This window comes from Gossypium raimondii, chromosome 5, assembly GCF_025698545.1.
Source record: "Gossypium raimondii isolate GPD5lz chromosome 5, ASM2569854v1, whole genome shotgun sequence".
NCBI classification, from domain to species: Eukaryota; Viridiplantae; Streptophyta; class Magnoliopsida; order Malvales; family Malvaceae; genus Gossypium; species Gossypium raimondii.
Genome location: NC_068569.1, coordinates 33,346,713 through 33,366,334, shown reverse-complemented (window position 1 = coordinate 33,366,334; position 19,622 = coordinate 33,346,713). Strand labels below are relative to the sequence as shown.

The 19,622-nt window shown below is 34.9% G+C and overlaps 1 protein-coding gene and 1 non-coding gene across 2 annotated transcripts; both read right to left on the bottom strand.

The window, feature by feature from the left end:
- Positions 1-2,538: 2,538 nt before the first annotated feature.
- LOC105771420 (UDP-glycosyltransferase 74G1-like) lies at positions 2,539-5,338 on the bottom strand. The gene is made up of 2 exons (XM_052630926.1): positions 4,590-5,338; positions 2,539-3,432 (listed from the first exon to the last, which is right to left on the bottom strand). The coding sequence occupies exons 1-2, from the start codon at positions 5,226-5,228 to the stop codon at positions 2,710-2,712; spliced, it is 1,362 nt and encodes a 453-aa protein (XP_052486886.1). The 5' UTR covers positions 5,229-5,338; the 3' UTR covers positions 2,539-2,709.
- Positions 5,339-16,203: 10,865 nt separating this feature from the next.
- On the bottom strand, positions 16,204-16,310 carry LOC128041529 (small nucleolar RNA R71). Its single transcript, XR_008196538.1, has one exon. It is a non-coding gene; the product is annotated as a small nucleolar RNA R71 (small nucleolar RNA).
- Between the last annotated feature and the right edge of the window lie 3,312 nt (positions 16,311-19,622).

The following is a 19,622-nucleotide window of genomic DNA, read 5'->3' as shown; positions in this document are numbered from 1 at the left end:
AAAGTACATTTATATGGTTCATTATTCTGTAGAAAAACATTCTCCCAAAGAAGCTTTTCTCATGCACCATCATCATCTTTCTCCACTGAATTATCGGTCTCGACGTTCCATCCATTGGTGGCTGATATGATCAGAAGCCAATGGAGATTTCATCATCCTCTGCAATTTGATAGCATATTGCTTGCTTCGGCCATCCGCTGGTTATTTGCTTTTGGTTGCGAGAAAGACAACAATTGCTGCTGACTTATCTCCGTTCCTTGAAGATGATCTTTCAATCGAAGCAGCTTATTGTCTGCAATCTTATTGCTGCTGACTTATTGTACTGCCTAAGTTTAACCATTTCCTGCATAAGTGTAATTTTAGCAGTCTTCAAATTCTCAACTTCCATCCATAGCTCAAAATTTTCATTGTTTTGCTGCTCGGATCCCTGGGAGTATTTCCGTCTAGCAATGTTCTTTAGCAAGTCCTTTCAACCTTTGATAAATCTGTCGTTTGCGAATTCCCAACGATCCGTATCGACTTTTCTAAAACCCTGGGAGAACATTTGAAGGGTTACTAATGTCTCATGGAATGGTTAATAGAAGAGCGTGACAGATCTGAAGGGTTATTTTTTCCATCAACCGAGCATTGAATAATAATGACAGAAACAGGAAAGCAACGGAAACGATAACTAGCTGGAAAAAAAGCCAAAAAGTTATCAAAGCATTTGCTACAAAAATAGTAAATGCATCATATCAGAAACTCCGCAACCTCGGAGCAGTCCTTTACAAACATAGAGTAAAGCCAAAAACATCTATAAATTTTCACTCAAATATATGAATTTCCATTTACTTATCAAATTCAAATATTGTAGACACTAGATGAGTTTTATCTCCAGCCCAGTATGGCCATTGAATACATAAACGTCTCATACCAAAAGGAAAAACATCCATCACTGCATCTTGAACACCACGACCAAGCTCTCCCAAGCAAGAAACCCAACCCAACTAATCAAAACCAACAAAACCAAAGCCCAATTCATAAAGATGATAAAGAATTACTTCAACCCCTAGACCCCCCCGGCCGAGTACTCTAAAATCCAAAATCCAAACACACGAATTGGTATGCCTTATTATAGCAATTTAAAGCCACACGGAACCATATAAGCACTATATATTATGTCAGATTTCACTCTAGTTCTTTAAAGAACACTTCTAAAAAACCTTAAAAGCATAGAGTAGAACAAGAAACTGTAGAATCCACATTCACCAATTTTCATATGCTTAGTTGGCTTCTAGACGTGTAATATTGGTTATGTAAGCAATTTTTATTATTATAAAAAAACAGGCTACCTAATCCACTTTAATGTAAATTCTTTGATAGTATTATTAATTGAATTTAAATTATCAAAATTTAAAGGTTGATAGATGAAGAGTGTGTTTGGCTAAGTAGAAAAGTGAAAAATGAGATCTGAAAAGTGGAGAAAAAATTTTAAATACACTAAGTAGTGAACAAAAGTGAGAGGAAAATAATAAGAAAAATGATCATTTTACATAATACATAAAAACTAAGCATTCCAATTTGGAATGATAAGAAGAGAGGAAAATAAATAAGAAAGATGATCATTTTAAATAGTATTAACTTTTTCATTTTATTTTTGAAGAGGCAAAGATATTTAAGTGTTGTTTGGTCATTGATGTCTATACAGTTGATGCAATATAAGCTGTCATACGCATGTAATGACCAACACAAGAATCTGGATCAACGCTATGACCCGTTTTATGATTTTAGATTGGGAATGAAAACTCGAATCGTTCAATGAATTTCGAATCGATTCGTTTTGAATGAGTTGATTTTTTTATTATAAAAAGTGGACATGGAGTGAGATAAGGTGGATTTTTTTAAAACAATCAGTATGGAGCGTTTATGGTAATTGTTTGTTTCGCTTCGCCCTATTCCACTATATAAAATTATCATTTTATTCTTTTATATATAATTATTGGAAGGGTAGAAGTATAATATGTTATAGAAAAGTCCGATATGTTTTATGTTTAAATATTTATTTGCATTTAAATAGATTAAAAAATTAAAGATAAATAGCAAAAAGTAAATTAAAATAGTGCGGGATGAGGCGGGAATGGTGCATCCAACATCCATGGGGTGATAGTGGTATTTAAGATTATACATCTATAATGGAGTGGGACAGATGATGAAGCAGAACATACCAACTATGGAGCGATAATGAATTTAGCAACATCCGTCCCACTCCTCTCCGCTCCATCACCATTAGGAAATGAAATAATAAAAACACCATTTTCATTTTCCTAAAAAACAAATACTATCTCCATTATATATATTATATATGTTTATAATCAAATTTAACTAAAATTATTAATTTTACTATTAAATAGTAATTTTGTCACTCCAATCAAAATTACAAAGATATTATTCAAAGCTCGATTCTTAGATAAGATTTTCTTTTTCCATTTTAGTTGGTAATCTATGAAAAGAAATTAAAATTACAACATATTAAATACTTATTTTTAAAAATATTTAAAATGATTGAAAAATCAATTTATCACTTTATTAATAAACAATGAGCGGAAGTATTTGACAGAGAGTATATTGAGCTTAGGTTCAGCCAGGATTGAACTTAGTTAAGAATATTGAAAAAACTCAAATTATTGTTCGACTAGTCTCGATTTAATCCATAAAGAAGTTTATAGCAAACTAGGATGTAATTTTAGCGACAAACTCATCAATGTTCTTGTCCGAACTTCCACCATGATCGGCTGCCTTTATAGCCAAATTCTTCCACTTGATTGAATTCTTCTTAATCTCATTGCCCCTTTCGCCTCCCATTATTACTTCATTTATGCACTGTTTTATTGTCTCTCTTCTCACAATGCCTTTCTCATCAACCAAAGCTCTAACCCCAACCCCCCAAACATCTTCAACATGCTTTGCATTAGTGGCTTGGTCTGCCCATTGCGGCATTGCCACAATTGGAACCCCTAAACCCAATGCCTCAAGCACCGAATTATAGCCACAATGGCTCACAAAACAACCTATAGACCCGTGTTTTAGGACCTCCAATTGAGGGCACCATCGAACAATCAAACCCTTTTCTCGAGTCATGTGCTTGAAATTATCGGGTAGCTTGGGCTCTTCCGGTTCTCTCACAACCCATAAAAAGTAGGCATTGGTTCCTATTAAGCCCCAAGCTATCTCAGCCATTTGTTCAACTCCAACCTCAGCCAAGCTCCCAAATGAGACATAGACCACCGAGCCATTTGGTTTAGTGTTTAGCCATCTCATGCATGCGCTAGTGTTTGGATGTAAGAGTTGTAGACCATAATCTTTGTTGTGTTTTAGCCTTTTGTCCAAATACATGGATGGAATGGTTGGTCCAATTGTCCCAAGTTTCCAAATTTTTGACATCCAATCTACAACCTAATATAACATAGCCCACAAAGAAAGAAAAAAAAATATTAATGTAGGTCAGGTCAGGTTTTCAAGAAGTAAGATTTTAACAACAAAAGTTGATATACAAATTTATCTTAAATTATACCCATATTAAAATGTCATATACAATTTTAACTAATTACTCAATTATTTCATATTTGTTAAGTTATTATCTAACATTAAATATATACTCATTGTTATTATCAATTGGTCCTTAACTAAGTATGAATAGTTAATAATAAGGTTGCATTTGTTTTATTGAAAGCAACCTCAGAAATAAAGAAATGAATTGCTTTTTTTTAAATTGATATTTTCTAGTGTTTGAATATTTTGCATAAAATATTCTCTATTGTTTGATTATTTCTTTTAAGATCATTTTCTAAAAATGTTCTTAGTAAAACAAATACAACATAAATACATTTGTTACAAAATTTTACAATAACCTTTCCTTTTGACAAATAAAATTTATTTTATAATAAGATAATATTTTGTAATAATTAATATGATATATAAATTTAATAATAAACAATACTTAATTAAAATTTAATTTAAATTACATATATTATATGAGTGCGGAAAGTAACACATTAGAGTTGGAAGAGATAAATAAAGCAAAGTATGATTTGAATAAGCACTCATGCATCTATAATTAAAATACTCATATTTTATACTATAAACCTTTATTATTAAATATTTATAAATTATAATATATATTTCTTATTGAAATATTAATATAAATGTTGTTCATGTTAAGAATATTATTTAAAGTTATTATTGCTAAACTTGTTATTAAAATAAAATTCTAATATTAAATAAATTATTAAAACAATAAATTATATTAATAATTTATTATATTATTATGAATAACTAAATATATATGTTTAATAATATTGCATATTATAATATTTTATATTAATCTTTAAATATTTTTAAAAATAAAATAAAATGTTAGTAATATAATAATATCAAGTTTAATTTAAATTAATTTTATATAAAAATAAAATTAAGAATTGCTTTTAAAAAAATTATATAAGTTTTTCAAAAGATAAGTTAATCTACGAAAAAAAAGGACTAATTTTCACTTGATCTGCAATTTTTCATGAAACAAACAAAATATATAATTGGACCGACATTGTAATATGTACCTCTTTCTCCAGTTCGTAAAAAGTGTTAACAAGAACCCAATCAGCTTCATCAATGTTGGAGAACTGGTTGACGATGGTATCGAACCACGCAGGGTACGATCCATGATGATAAATCAACGACGGCAGCTCCCAAACTTTAAGCTCCGGCAACCCTGAAAGCCAAACACTAGATCCTTCCGCTGGCACCTTCAGCAATCCCCGACTCACATGGTAATGTATGCTATTAACAGCACAAGACTGAGTCAAAAACACCGCCGCTCGTATCCCCCACTGCTTCGCAACATCCAGCGCCCATGCCATGAATCCGTCGTAGATGATGGCATGGACAGGACTACCAGAATCCCCTAGTTCTTTTATCAAGCTTGCCAAGCTTTGTGAACCAACGGATTTAAAAGTGGAGAGGTAAATATCAGGGGACTTCGCCTGAGCAAACCCACCTTCGTCGAAGCCATCGGATATTGTCCGGAAACTGGTAGAGGCGATTGGGTGGTCGGAATAAATGGATTTGGAGATGAAAACAGTGGTTACCAATGTGGTTTTAAGGCCTTTGGAAGCTAAGCGTGAGGCGAACTGAAGCATTGGGTTGATATGGCCTTGGCCTGGAAATGGGAGGACTAGGACATGAGTTCCGTTGGCCATAGTCTCATCTGCTGCCTTGGAGCTTCACTTTCACTCTCTCTTAAGCTGTATGCTTGAAAGGATCTGATGCATTTTCTTCTAATAATTTTATTCCTTTTGCAGTTTTGTGCCATATAGTTATTTCTGATTTGTCCCATTCATCTTATTGTCTTGCTTTTTCGTCCACATTTTCTTGGTCTTTCTCGTCATAAATGAATACGTCCAAATAGCGTTTCTAGAATCCAAGCCAAATTTATCAAAAAAAATACAGTCATATATAATGAAAATAAAGTTTTAATTATTTCAAAATATTAATAATATCGTTGAAAGTAGAATCCAAATGTATCACATTTGTTACATTGTTAATACAAAGATCATGAACAATTTGAAAAACATATTCCAAAGTCACGTTATTTTGGTTCGATAGTATGTTATTATCAACTTGATAAACTCTTAGAAAAACTTATTGGAATTCTAGTAAAAGAACACATGCTTACACTTCTGTGATTTTTTTGTAGAAGTCGAAAATAATGGTACTGAATTGGATTGCAACACATAAGTTGAGGTGGTGTCTAAAATCTTGTCTAAGGACTTTGCAGACTTTAAGGTTGCTTATAGCTTATGAAACATGCATCTTAGCCTTACATTACTCATGAAAGAGTTGTAAACTTATGAGTTAATGTTGAATGGTAGACAACCAGTTCAGATTAAAGTAGAAGTTAACTTAGCAATCGATACATCCTTAAAAGGGAAGAAAAATCAAGCTAAGAGAAAGAAAGCGACTAAAACTTTAGTTTCACTTAAAGCAGATAGTAAGAAAGGGAAGTCAAAATGCTTCTTTAAGAGTAAGAAATGACACTTTATTATTGAAACTTGTTTAGTGGGAAATTTAAAAGACAATTGGATCATTATTTTAGAGTCATTAATCATGTTTGTATTTCTTTGTAGGGGTTCAAGGAAATGAGAAGTCTACATGACACGAACCTCCCTTTGCAAACTAGTGATGGAAACATTGTGACACTTGAAGCAATGAGAGAAGTAAATCTTTATTTTGATAGTTTTAGGAAAATTATTTTGGAAGATATTTTTTATGTTCCTAATTTTAGGAGAAATTTAATTTTGTTATATCTCTACCTCAACTTAGACCCAATTGGACCTTTTATTGGGCCACTCAAGGCCTAATGGAGTAAGAACCCTCACTTAGCTATAAATACCCAAAGGTAATCAATATTGTAGGGAGACTCTCCATTCTCAACCATAATACCCTACCATTTCTACCAGAGTCCCTCGACCTTTCAAGCTCTTAGTGTAATGCCCCAAAAATTTGAATATTTGATTTGTTAAATTTTGTTGAAATTAAGTATTTGCTTTAGTGGTTAAAAGCCTTGGATGTGTGTTTGAGGTTATGGGTTCAAGTATCATTTTTGGGAAAATTCAGTTATTTTTGTTTGAGGTTATGGGTTCAAGTATCATTTTTGGGAAAATTCAGTTATTTTTGTTCCTAGCCCAATATCTATTTATTTGGTTTAAATATTATTTTCGCTCAACATGTGATAGAATGAGCCTGTTGGTTTAGTGGTAAGGTGTTAGCTTACCTTGTGGTTCTATGTTCAAGTGTCACGGGGCTAGATCATTTGTCTTGCGATCCGTGCGATCTTAGGCGATCCGTTCGCTCCAAACTCGCCTAAGTTAGCCTTTACACCCAAAAGTGAGGATTCCTTTAGAATTCCTCCAAGGTACCAGTTTGTATAGTGGAAGCGATTGTGCCAAAAGAAACTACAAATGAACAACAGAAAGCCAAAGAAAGAATGCACACAAAGTGTTTGAGTAAATGCTCAAAGAATCCTATTACTCTTAAGAATTTCGCATGCAATGGATGAGATACAAATGAGGGGGAGACTCTCGATTTATAGTTGAGCTCCCTCAAAACCGACGGTCAAGATCAAAATTACATCGACAGACGAGATTAGCCTATCCCTTGATTTTAGGGATTTACAAGATTACATCATATCAAATCAAATCTACAAGATATGATTCCCCTACTTACTAAAAATAGCCTAAGTTGCCATATTTTCATTATCGGGCCAACTAGGCTTCAATCTAACAGGCTTCTCTAACAGTTCTTTGAATCGGGCCAATTCTCATGGGCTAAATGTTCCCCATCTAATCGATAGACCTCCATGGGGCGCATCTTGTGCCATGGTCATGGGTTTTGCACTTTGGCCCGTGACATTCTTCCCCACCCATTCTCGCAATGCCCTTGTTGCGACTTTTGAATGACACTGACTTGATTCACCTTAGAACTTTCTCATTGCCTTGGCTTATTCCCGACTTTTCTTACGATCGGGTTGACCCTTCCTTCTGAACCTTTGCCTCGGCTTCCCTCGCCTCTTAACTTGAACCGTTGCACTCGTTGGTACATCCTGTTGGCAAGAAGTCTCCGCTCTAACTTGCCCTAATTTTGACTTGTTCCCATTAGAATCCCCTGGATTCTCACATCTTGGCTTCATACCACCCACAGTCCCTCGGCCTCCTTGCTTAAGAACTTTGAAAGGGCCCCTATGACCTTGCCAAGTCAACAAGTCAGAATTCAAAACACTATCAGAGTGTTTACAATGTACCTTACTCGCAGCATTTACTTGTTTCGATTTCTTTTGCATTGCTTCTTTCCCCTAGAAGTCCAGTACACAATCCACTTTCCCCAAAGGTGATGGCTCCACAGTCAACTCTACAGGTCTCATATCAGTCTCATGCTCCACAATCCACCTTCCACGTAGCATTCTATTTTATCGAGTTAATGTTTCTCCCATACGAAACATCTTTAACTAGTTGGATTGACGACAACACCTTGGTCCTAACCTTCATATCCCGATGCACTGGCACAACAATCTTTGATAATGAACTAGTGACAATATGAATTTGATCGGCCCATGGAAACAGAATTGTCTAAATCTTGTCAAGGAAGTTTAAGCCAAGTACATAATCGTAATTATCTAACTGGATTACCTCAAAGTCTTTTTTGCCCTTCCATTCACCGATTTGTAGCTCCATATTACGAACTACTCCCACAGTTGGGGCCTCCTCAGAATTTACTGTCTTGATTTTCTTATTTGATTTCTTAATTGACAGACCAAGCTTCTTCATAGCCTTTTCCGATATGAACAAGTTCGATGCTCTCGTATCAATAAGAGCACTCCACTTCTAACCCGCAATGTTGATGTCCACAAACATCAACCCTTATTCACCATTCCTTTTCTTAGGAATGAGCACCATTAAATTGAACCTCGATGTCTTTCCCTCAATAGGCTTCGCCTATTCCTTCGACTCATCTTTCTTTTTGATCACCGAAATCATCGATTTCTTCGGACATTTTCACGTCATGTGTGGTCCTTGACAAAGGAAGCATTTTATCCTCTTCCCTTTGTCCCTTGGGTTGTTGGATCCCTGCTTGGCATCTCGTGGTTTCCCATTGCCACTTGTGCTATCGGTACTGTTGCCATCATCACTATGTCCCTCTCCATCTTTCCCATGGTTTCTCTCATTATTGCCCTTTCCATTGGGCTTAGACGACTCGAACTTGTCTTTCGTTGGACCAAGCTCAACAAAGGACTTTGCTTCAGCCATGGCTATAGTAAGTTCAGTGATTCCTTGCCTACGCAACTCATGCTTTACCCACAGCTTTAACCCATCCTCGAACCAATAGAACACTTCTTTCTCGCTCAAGTCGAAGATTTGAAGCATCAACTCACTAAATACCCGAACATACTCTCGAACAGTGCCTTGTTGCGTGAGACGGTGTAACTTAGCTCGAGCCTCTTTTTTGGCATACTGTGGGTAAAACTGCTTCTTCAACTCTCTTTAGAACTCCTCCCAAGTCCCAATTACGTTCCCATCATGTTTCTCATCCGTGGACCTACTACAAAAGAGAGCCATATCAGTAAGATAGATTAAAGCAGTGTTTAATTTAATGGCATTATCCTCATGCCCATTACTTGGAAGTATTGTTCTATTTCTCACAAGAAGTTGTCCACATCCCTTGTGGACCTTGCACCCTTGAACTTCTCCAGTTTGGGAACATCCATTGTTTGTTGCTTCAGCCTTGAAGACAACATCCCACTACTCAAAGAAGCTTTGTAAATTGTGAGCTCCCCCTTGAGCTTTTCAATTTCCTTCTTCATGGCTAAAACCATATCCTCGAGATTCTCATTCCTCTCTACCAGCTTTTCCGTAGTAGAATTGACTAATTTATTTATCTTTTCCGCATTAGCATCGAGAGAATCCAATACAAAATCTCTAAGTTGCTCTTCCATTGAGTCAAACCCATCTATGCATCTCTTCACCAACTTAAGCATCTCCTTCATGTTCCCTACGGACTCCTTAAGTTTAACCACTTGATTTTCTAAAGCTGTCAGCATGTCCCTCGAGTGACTTGCTTTTCTAGCCCTCCCACAGGTCTGTATTGACTCATTCTAATCAACAACTTCCTTCGACATCCCAATGGTGCCTTCGACCTAATAACACTGATACAACTTGTCATGGGACTAGATCTTTCGTCTCGCGATCCTTGCGGCCTTAGAAGCTCCAAACTCACCTAAGTCAGCCTTTACACCCAAAAGTGATGATTCCTTTAGAATTTCTCCAAGGTACCAGTTTGTATAGTGGAAGCGAATGTGCTAAAAAAAACTACAAATGAACAACAAAAAGCCAAAGAAATAATGCACACAAAGTGTTTGAGTAAATGCTCAAAGAATTCTATTACTCTTAAGAATTCTGCATACAATGGATGAGATACAAATGAGAGGGAGGCTCTTTATTTATAGTTGAGCTCCCCCAAAATCAACGGTCAAGATCAAATTACATCGACAGACGAGATTATCATATTCATTAATTTTAGGGATTTAAAAGATTACATCATATCAAATCAAATCTACAAGATATGATTCCCCTACTTACTAAAAATAGCCTAAGTTGCCATATCTTCATTATCGGGCCAACTAGGCTTCAATCTGATAGGCTTCTCCAACAGTTCTTTGAATTAGGCCAGTTCTCATAGGCTAAATGTTCCCTATCTAATCAATAGACCTCAATGGGGTGCATCTTTTGCCATTGTCATGGGCTTTACACTTTGGCTCATGACACAAGTCCTTGTAAGCACAAGCAAAAATATTTTTGTTATGACCTAGTTTGTGTTGTTTTGTAGAGTTGAATTCTGAGGGAATTAGGGTGGTTATTAGAAAATCTAATCAGTGGGATAATATAGTTATTTTCTTTTCAAAAAAATAGATATTTTCTTAAAAAAATTCTTCCTGTAACACCCCTAACTCGTATTCGACACCAGAATAGGGTTACGGAGCATTAACGGAGTTTACAAATCAAACGGATAAAAATTTCAAACATTTCATATCATATTAATAAACATATTGAAACCAAGTCAAAACATACATATTGTCCCTTATACGAGCCTTCGAGTCCCTAAATATGTATTAGAAACAAGTGGGACTAAATCAGAAACTCAGAGAATTTTTCAAAAAATATTGAAAATTTTCAACACTATAGGGGTCACACGGTCAAGAGACACGCTCGTGTCCCCGTGTCTTAGGCCGTGTGGGCATTTGAAGTAGAGATACACGACTGTGTCCCAGTCTGTGTCCGTGCCCGTGTAACTCACTGACTTGGTCACACGCCCGTGTGCTAGGTTGTGTACCCTTCAAAATAACCTCATACTCCCGTGTACTAGGCCGTGTGCTAGGCCGTGTAACAGCCTGACTTGCAACCCTTTGAAAGCTACAGGGGACACACGGCTAAGTCACACACCCGTATCTCTGCCCGTGTGGACGAAATTAAGCTATTTTACAAGCCATTTTTCTCACCCAATTTGACATGTACCTATACACAACATTGCACATACTTACAAGCCATAACAAGGCATCCAAATCAAGCATAAACAAGTCATTTACATATGGTATAAATTCATACAACCAATATGCCCTTAGGCACCTCAAATGACTATATGCAAATTTGTATAATCATGTACTCATTTTGGTCAAAATGATCAACAAACTTCCAACTAGATTTGTATCAAATCATGCCATTTAGTTTACTTACCAAAACTTCTCGATTGGTACGAAATATGCCATCCCAAACTAGCACCAAATCACCATATAAGTCATGTATAATATAGTACCAAATCATCACAAATTCATCATATCATAAAACACATTTAACTATCATTTTACCTTTCATTATTCAATCAAAAAACAAGCCACACATCAACCATGTTAATGCTACTTATATACATACCAAAATATGTCGAAACACAAGCAATATCAAATGGCCATATTCACAACAAAACATATAGGCCAACATTAGCCAAAATACCTATACATTGCATTATAACCAAAATTAAACAACTGAATGTACCAAAAGAGCCGATGGATAATGTGATATAGCTTTGACAAGCTTCCAACCCGAACGAGCTTACGGTTCACTATAAAACACGAAAAATAACACAGAGTAATCATTTAAGCTTAGTAAGTTCGTATAACATAGAATTTAACTTACCATTTAATTGTATAATAGGTAAGTAAACAGGCATATCCCAATACAATTTGGCCAAATGCCTAAGCACATATACACCAACCATGTTAGCCATGTAATTACATATATAAGCCAATAAACATTGATGAATACATCAATTGATCAAGTTCCAAATACATGTATCAACCAATTCAAGTTTCCATATACCATGTAACAACATTTCCATATAATTCATGTGTATACCTCTAATAGTTCGTATCGAACTCTTATCATTTCATACCAGAACATTTCCCGTTGAACCGTTTAGAATACCATTGGATACTCGGGATGGCTCACACATGGTGTGCTAGCTCAGATAACTGTAATATGTCATTCATGTACATATATGCTCATACGAGTTATGAATCGGTATGCTCACTCGAACTGTAAATCGGTATGCTCTCATGAGCTATAAATCGATATGCTCACACGAGCTGTGGGTCGGAACATAGCTACAAGATGCTGCTCACACGATATGTGGAGTATCCACAACACATGCATGACTTCAGCCATCGGTAGGACATTTAGGACTAGCACTCAAATAATGTAAACCCTAATGACATGTTATTTGTATCCTACGGATTCTTAAGGTTCAGACGGGACTCGGTATTTTTGAACTTCGTTGAATATGCAACCAAGTATATTTATAAAAATTCACAATTCAAAAATAATTCAATATAAAACATATAAACACAATTTAATCACACGAACTTACCTCGACAAGTATACGTAGATACTAAGGCTATTAATCCAAGACTTTCTCTTTTCCCCGATCTAAAGTTGTGCGAGGTCTTTCTTGATCTATTTGGATAAATTTACTCAATTTAATATATAATTCATTCAATTTAGCCCGAAATCATATTTTGAAAAAATTACCGTTTTACCCTTATACTTTTAATTTCTTTATAATTTATTCTCTAGCTCATAAAAATGGAAATTCATGAAATTCCACCACAACCCACTATAGTCGAATATCAATTAGGTCCCTACCAAGCCTTATATTTCATTTATTTCACAATTTTACCATGTAAAAATTTCTAATTTTTAATTTAATCCCTGTTTAACAATTTTATCAAAAATCTCTTTACCAAAGTTGTTTATCTAACAACAACCATCCATTTTCTACCACCAAACATAAAAAAATCATGCATATTCAACAATGGCAAACCCTAACAGTTTAATAGTTTCACAAATTAGTCCTCGGGCTAGCTAGATTAAGTTACAACAATCCTAAAAACATAGAAATTATTAAAAATGGGTCAAAAATCCATACCACACAAGCTAGGAAATGTTTGCCGAAAGTAAAAGCTCTCCAATGGCTTTTCTTGCCCTAAAATTCGGTTGAAGGAGATAAATGCATGAAGGAAATTTGTTTTCTTTAATTTTTAACCTTTATTTACCTATTTACTAATTTAACCTTTAAAATTAATCAAAATTTCAATAATGTCAAACCATGCTCATCCACTAACACCATTAATGATCTATTTACCATGTAAGGGCTCAAAATTTAAAGTTCCATAGCTATTTAATACCTTTAGCTATTAGAACTAAACTTTTGCACTTTACGTGATTTAGTCCTTTTTATCAAATTGAGCATGTAAATGATAAAATTTCTTAATGAAATTTTTATACGGTACTACTATCATGCTATAAGTAATAAAATAATAAAATAAAATTTTTGACTTTAGATTTGTGGTCCTAAAACCATTGTTTTGATTTCACTAAAAACAAACTGTTACACTTCCACTCCTTTCATGTTTCCATAGTTGGTTTTTCCTCAAAAATTTTCTTTTCTATTTCACATCCATTTTGTTCCCTTTTCTTCTCTTTTTATTTTTTGTTCTCTTTCCTCTTCTTTTCTGTTGAATGTATGTTTGGATTCCAGGGTTGTGTTTTGTGTGGACGTAATTTTGGCTGTAGGTAAGATTAAATTATGATTTGGGTTTCATTTGATGTTATTTCGTGGAGGTCAAAGAAGGTTGTGATTTAATGGTGAGTTGTTTAATTAACTATTTTATTATGTTATTAGGAGAAAATCGGGAAGTGTTCAGTGATCCACCGTGTGACATCTATTTTTTATGTTTGCCCTATTTTGTTACAAAATTTTTTTAATTTAGTCATGATTTAATCATGAACTTGTTTTAGAGCTTTCGTAAGCTCGATTGAGACCTAAACTAGGTTGTTAATCATGATTTGCATAAATTATGAATTGATAAATTGATTGTTAAATTGGAATTGCATGTGATGATCTCTGTCTACTGCAGTGACATCCTGATAACTCTTGAAAAGAGTTATATTTAAGGCCTCTAGATGGAATTAATTGTTTGAAATTAAGTGAATACATTTTTATTTTTAGGATAATTTTAGAACATTTCATAACAAAGCTTAGATTGCGCTACATTGGCCATTATTTGTTACTTTTATGACTTGGGGAGAAAAGGTGTGGTTTTGTGTGAATACAGGTGTAGGAAGAGCAAGAAGATGAATAGGGAAAATAAGGGAAGTGAAACATTGCTGTGGTAATTGGCAAGATTGATTGCCAACAAAATTGCCATAGCGATTCCAAGAAAATGACTCGACACTCTGTCCATTTCACTCTCAACCAGCTGAACGTGTACTAGAAAAACCAACCTAAAAAGATGAATGAAAAATGTGTACTGAGGTGGGACGGATTTACCCGAATAAAAGAAAGAGAGAGAAGAAGAAAAAAAGGAGGAGAATTTGTGTGAGAAAGAGACTGGTGACAGCAACCACTCTCTGCACAGAGAAAAACTCCATTAGAGAATTTCAGAGAAAGAAAGGGTAGCAGCTATAGAGAGCAGAATATAGACATGTAGTAGGGGAAGAGACATCTATCATGGATTCGTGAACAATCGGGAGATAAAAGAGAAGTTGGAGTGTGTCGAGAAATCCTACAGTTCTGCCTTAAGTTTTCCTAATTTCTGTTATTCAAACTTCTTTAAATATTGATGAATCATTTAAATTCGGTGTTTAGTTTTCCACCCATGAACTAAATCTTTTATGGGTTGGAGTTATTTGGGTGGATGTTTATCATCTTTAATGTTCATGATTTGAATTTGCCTATATCAATGTTTCATTCGATTTATGCTTATTTTAAATACATGCACGCAAGCTCTAAACATAACTGATTGTATGTTGTGTTCATAGATGTATTTTTAATTCTGAAAAGGTTAAATATACTGGATCTAGAATTGTGTGATGCAAGCAAATATTTGACAAAATACTCGTAGCACTCTAGACATAGATGTTGCGAATTGTGTAGAAAAGATCGTTCATTGCAATTATTAATCCAGAGTTCTGTAAACATACAGTAACTTAGATTTCTAGTTTAAATCTAACTATCGAAAGAGGCAGATTATAGTAGTAATTCTTTGAGTAGTTGATTAGATAATATTTTGCCATGACATTATTTTGATATGAGCATTTCACCTGAATAATTCCAGCCTTGTTCATTCAAAAATAGGATTACTCTTGCTTTTCTCTGTAATTTGCCATTACATTTTATTTGCCATATCAGTTTTCTATTTTTAGCATTAAATTACATTAATTCATTATACCAACTTCTTATTCAGTTAAAAAGTATTTCCTGCTATTTAGCATAGTTAATAGGATTATAATAACTTAATCAATTTCTTACCAATTTCCAATCCATATGGAGATGATACTTACTTATCACTTTATTACTTGAATGACATGTACACTTGAACAATTGCATTATTTTTTTACACGTAATAAGTTTTTGGCGCCATTTTCGGGGATCGACAACATCGGTGAAAATTTGATTTTTTATTATTTTTGTTAGAACAGTTAATTGGTATTTTATTTGATTTTTCAAGTTTTGTACTAGTGCATGAGAAGAAGTATTCAAGAGGATATAGAATATTGCTTTGATCTTAAGATTGAAAGGACATTAAGGCGAAGAAGAAAAGTGTTAAGAGAAATGGAGAGGACTATAAAAGATCCAATCAGAAACGATCAGGTACTCTAGAATGAAAGGAATGCTGATATTCCACAAATCCTAAATGACAGATATATACCCATCAGAGAACATGTAATGCCTACTTTGGGTGATCTAAGTCCAGGAATTGTTAGGCCACATATTCAAGCTCAACATTTTGAATTAAAACTAGTAATGTTTCAGATGCTGCAAACGGTAGGGCAGTTTAGTGGTTTACCAACTGAAGATCCCAGATTGAACTTGAGACATTTTCTTGAAGTCAGTGATTCATTCAAGTAGTAGCGTGTTCCTAAAGATGTCCTTAGAGTAAAATTATTCCCTTATTCATTGCGAGATCGTACCAGATCATGGTTGAATGCATTACCATCAGGTACGGTGGCATCTTGGAATGAACTGTGTCAGATATTTTTGCTTAGGTACAATCCCCCCAACATGAATGCCGAGCTGAGGAATGACATTACATCGTTTAGACAATTTGAAGATGAGATATTATACGAAGCATAGGAGCGTTTCAAGGAATTAATTAAAAAATGCCCAATGCATGGTTTTCAGCATTGGACACAAATGGAAATGTTCTACAATGGATTAAATACTCATACGCGAATGATGGTGGATGCATCTGCTAATAAGACATTACTTAACAAATCCTACAATGAAGCATACGAAATTCTGGAAAGAATAGCAAATAATGATTATCAGTACCCCACTACTAGAGTTGACACTAGTAGAAGACTTGTTGGAGCAATGGAACTTGATGCAATTACATCGTTAACAGCTCAGGTATCATCTTTAACAAATATGACTAAAACTCTGAAAAGACCCTCTGCAGTGCAAGAGGTGAAGGTTGCAGAACTAGTATGTGTATACTATGAAGAAGATCATGTTTTTGATGAATGCCCATCTAATCAAGGCTTTGCATATTACATGGGAAATTTTAATCGTAGCAACAACAATCCCTACAATCCAGGGTGGAAACAACATCCAAATTTCAGCTGAAGTAATCAGAGAATGGGAAATGCCAACACTGTTAATAGACAGAATACGGTTGGTGTACCACTTGGACACAGTCAACCAATGCCACGGCAAAATGTCCAAAAAAGTTCGTTATCTTTAACATCAGCTATGGAAGCTTTATTAAAAGAATATATGGCTAAGAATGATGCAATTATTTAGAGCCAGACAGCTTCCTTAAAAGCTATAGAAAATCAAGTTAGACAAATTGCCACTGCATTAAGCTCCAGAAAACAAGGAGCATTACCTAATGACACATAAAGTTCTAGATCTCAAGGAAAAGAACAATGTAAAGCAATAACACTCCTGAGTGGCACTCAACTACCAAAATTTGTGAATGATGCCTTATCTAAGGAAAGTTTCAAAGTTTCTAGAAACACAACTTTCGAACTAGAGTTGGAACAAAATACAAAAGATAGGAGTAAACAAAAGCATATAGAAGCAAATTCATTTTACCAAGCCAATACAAATGCCATGGTAAGGCAACCTCAACAAATGGAAGGAAGGGCAGAGCCACTTTTTTTTAGCGTTTCCAAAAGTCAAAACAAGATGCTCAATTCAAGAAATTTGTGGAGGTCTTGAAGCAATTACACATCAATATACCTTCGGTGGAAGCATTAGAACAAATGTCTAACTATGTGAAATTCATGAAAGATATCCTATCCAAGAAGAGAAGGTTAGGGGAATTTGAAACTGTTGCATTTACTGAAGGGTGCATAGCAATATTAAAGAACAAACTGCCATTAAAATTAAAAGATCTAGGGAGTTTCACTACACCCTATTCAATTGGAAACCATTATGTAGGCAAAGCATTATGTGATTTAGGTGCAAGTATCAATCTAATGCCTATGTCTATTTTTAGGAAACTTGGGATTGGAAAGGCAAGATCTACACAGTCACACTACAACTAGCTGATAGATCATATGTCCATCCATAAGGTAAAATTGAAGATGTACTGGTAAGAGTCGACAAGTTCATCTTTTCAGTAGATTTTATTATTCTAGAATGTGAAGCAGATAAAGAGGCACCTATAATACTTGGAAAACCTTTCTTAGCAATTGGTAGAACATTGATTGATGTGCAAAAAGGTGAGTTAACCATGAGAATTAATGATTAGCAGTTGACTTTTAATGTGTTTGATGCTTTAAAATGTGCAGACCTAGATGGAGAATGCCATGCTATAGAATTTGTTGACATTGTAATTCAGGAAGAATTAACAAGACATATGCACAACATTTCTTATGCAGACTCTGGCCAATTAAATGAAACAAATTTGACTGAAGAATCTGAAGAACTGATAAAAACTCAACAATTTGAAAATGGATGCAGAAGGAGCTTTGAATCATTAGAGTTATCAAGTAGCTCTTTCAACCCTCCTCGCTCATCAATAGAAGATTCACCGATTTTGGATTTGAAGCGATTACCAGTGCATTTGAAATTCACTTATTTGGAAGAGAACGAAACACTGCTTGTAGTTATTTATGCTGAGCTTACAATAGATCAGGAGATACAATTATTGGAGGTTTTAAAGAAAGGCAAGAAAGCTTTAGGATGGTCAATTACAGATATAAAAGGAATTAGCCCAGTAATCTGCATGCATAGAATAATACTTTAAGATTGCCATGGAAAATCTATTGAACAGTAGAGGAGACTGAATCCTATCATGAAGGAAGTAGTTGAGAAGGAGATTATCAAATGGTTGGATGATGGAATTATATACCCAATTTCTGATAGCTCTTGGGCGAGCCATGTTCAGTGTGTACCCAAGAAAAGAGGATTCGTAGTAGTCAACAATGATAACAACGAACTTATTCCCACACGCACTGCCACTGGTTGGAGAGTTTGTATGGATTATCGAAAGCTCAACAAAGCAACGAAGAAGGACCATTTCCCTTTGCCTTTTATAGATCAGATGCTGGATAGACTAGCAGGGAAAGCCTTCTACTATTTTTTAGATGGCTACTCAGGGTATAACCAAATTGCCATATCTCTTACTGATTAAGAAAAAAATACATTCACCTGTCCGTACGGAACCTTTGCCTTCAGAAGAATGCCATTTGGGTTATGTAATGCCCCGACAACATTCCAGCGTTGCATGATGGCAATATTTTCAGACATGGTGGAGAAATTCCTTGAAGTATTCATGGATGATTTCTTGATGTTTGGCGACACTTTTGAAGATTGCTTAAAAAATTTGGAGTTAGTACTTTGTCGATGTCAGGAAACAAATCTGGTGCTGAATTGGAAAAAATGTCACTTCATGGTTTGTGAAGGCATTATTTTGGGGCAGAAAATTTCACAGCAGGGAATTTTTGCCTACAAGGCAAAAATAGAAGTTATTGAAAAGTTGCTGCCACCCACTTTAGTGAAGGGAATAAGAAGCTTCCTCAGGCATGCTGGATTTTACCACCACTTCATCAAGGATTTTTCTAAGATATCAAAGCCTCTATGTCAATTGTTGGAGCAACATAGACCATTTCATTTTGATGAGTTATGTTCAGAGGCGTTTGAAAAGTTAAAGGAATATTTAACTACAACACCTATAGTGATGCAAGTGACTTTACTGCCAGAGCAATGCTAGGGCTAAGAAAAACCAAGATGTTTCATGCTATATATTATGCTAGTCGCACGATGACAGATGCACAACTCAATTACACCACCACGGAGAATGAATTGTTAGCAGTGGTGTTTGCCTTTGAAAATTTCAGAGATTATTTAGTAGGCACCAAAGTCACAATTTATACAGACCATTCTGCCATCAAATACTTGGTGACAAAGAAAGAGGCCAAACATAGAATCATTAGATGGATATTGCTGCTGCAGGAATTTGATTTGGAAATCAAAGATAG

Bases quoted from the DNA above. Each gene is read 5' to 3' on its own strand.
- LOC105771420 (XM_052630926.1), bottom strand. From the start codon at position 5,228: ATGGCCAACGGAACTCATGTCCTAGTCCTCCCATTTCCAGGCCAAGGC. The intron at 3,433-4,589 runs GTACATATTACA...ATGTTATATTAG, and splicing joins TTTACGAACTGGAGAAAGAG to GTTGTAGATTGGATGTCAAA.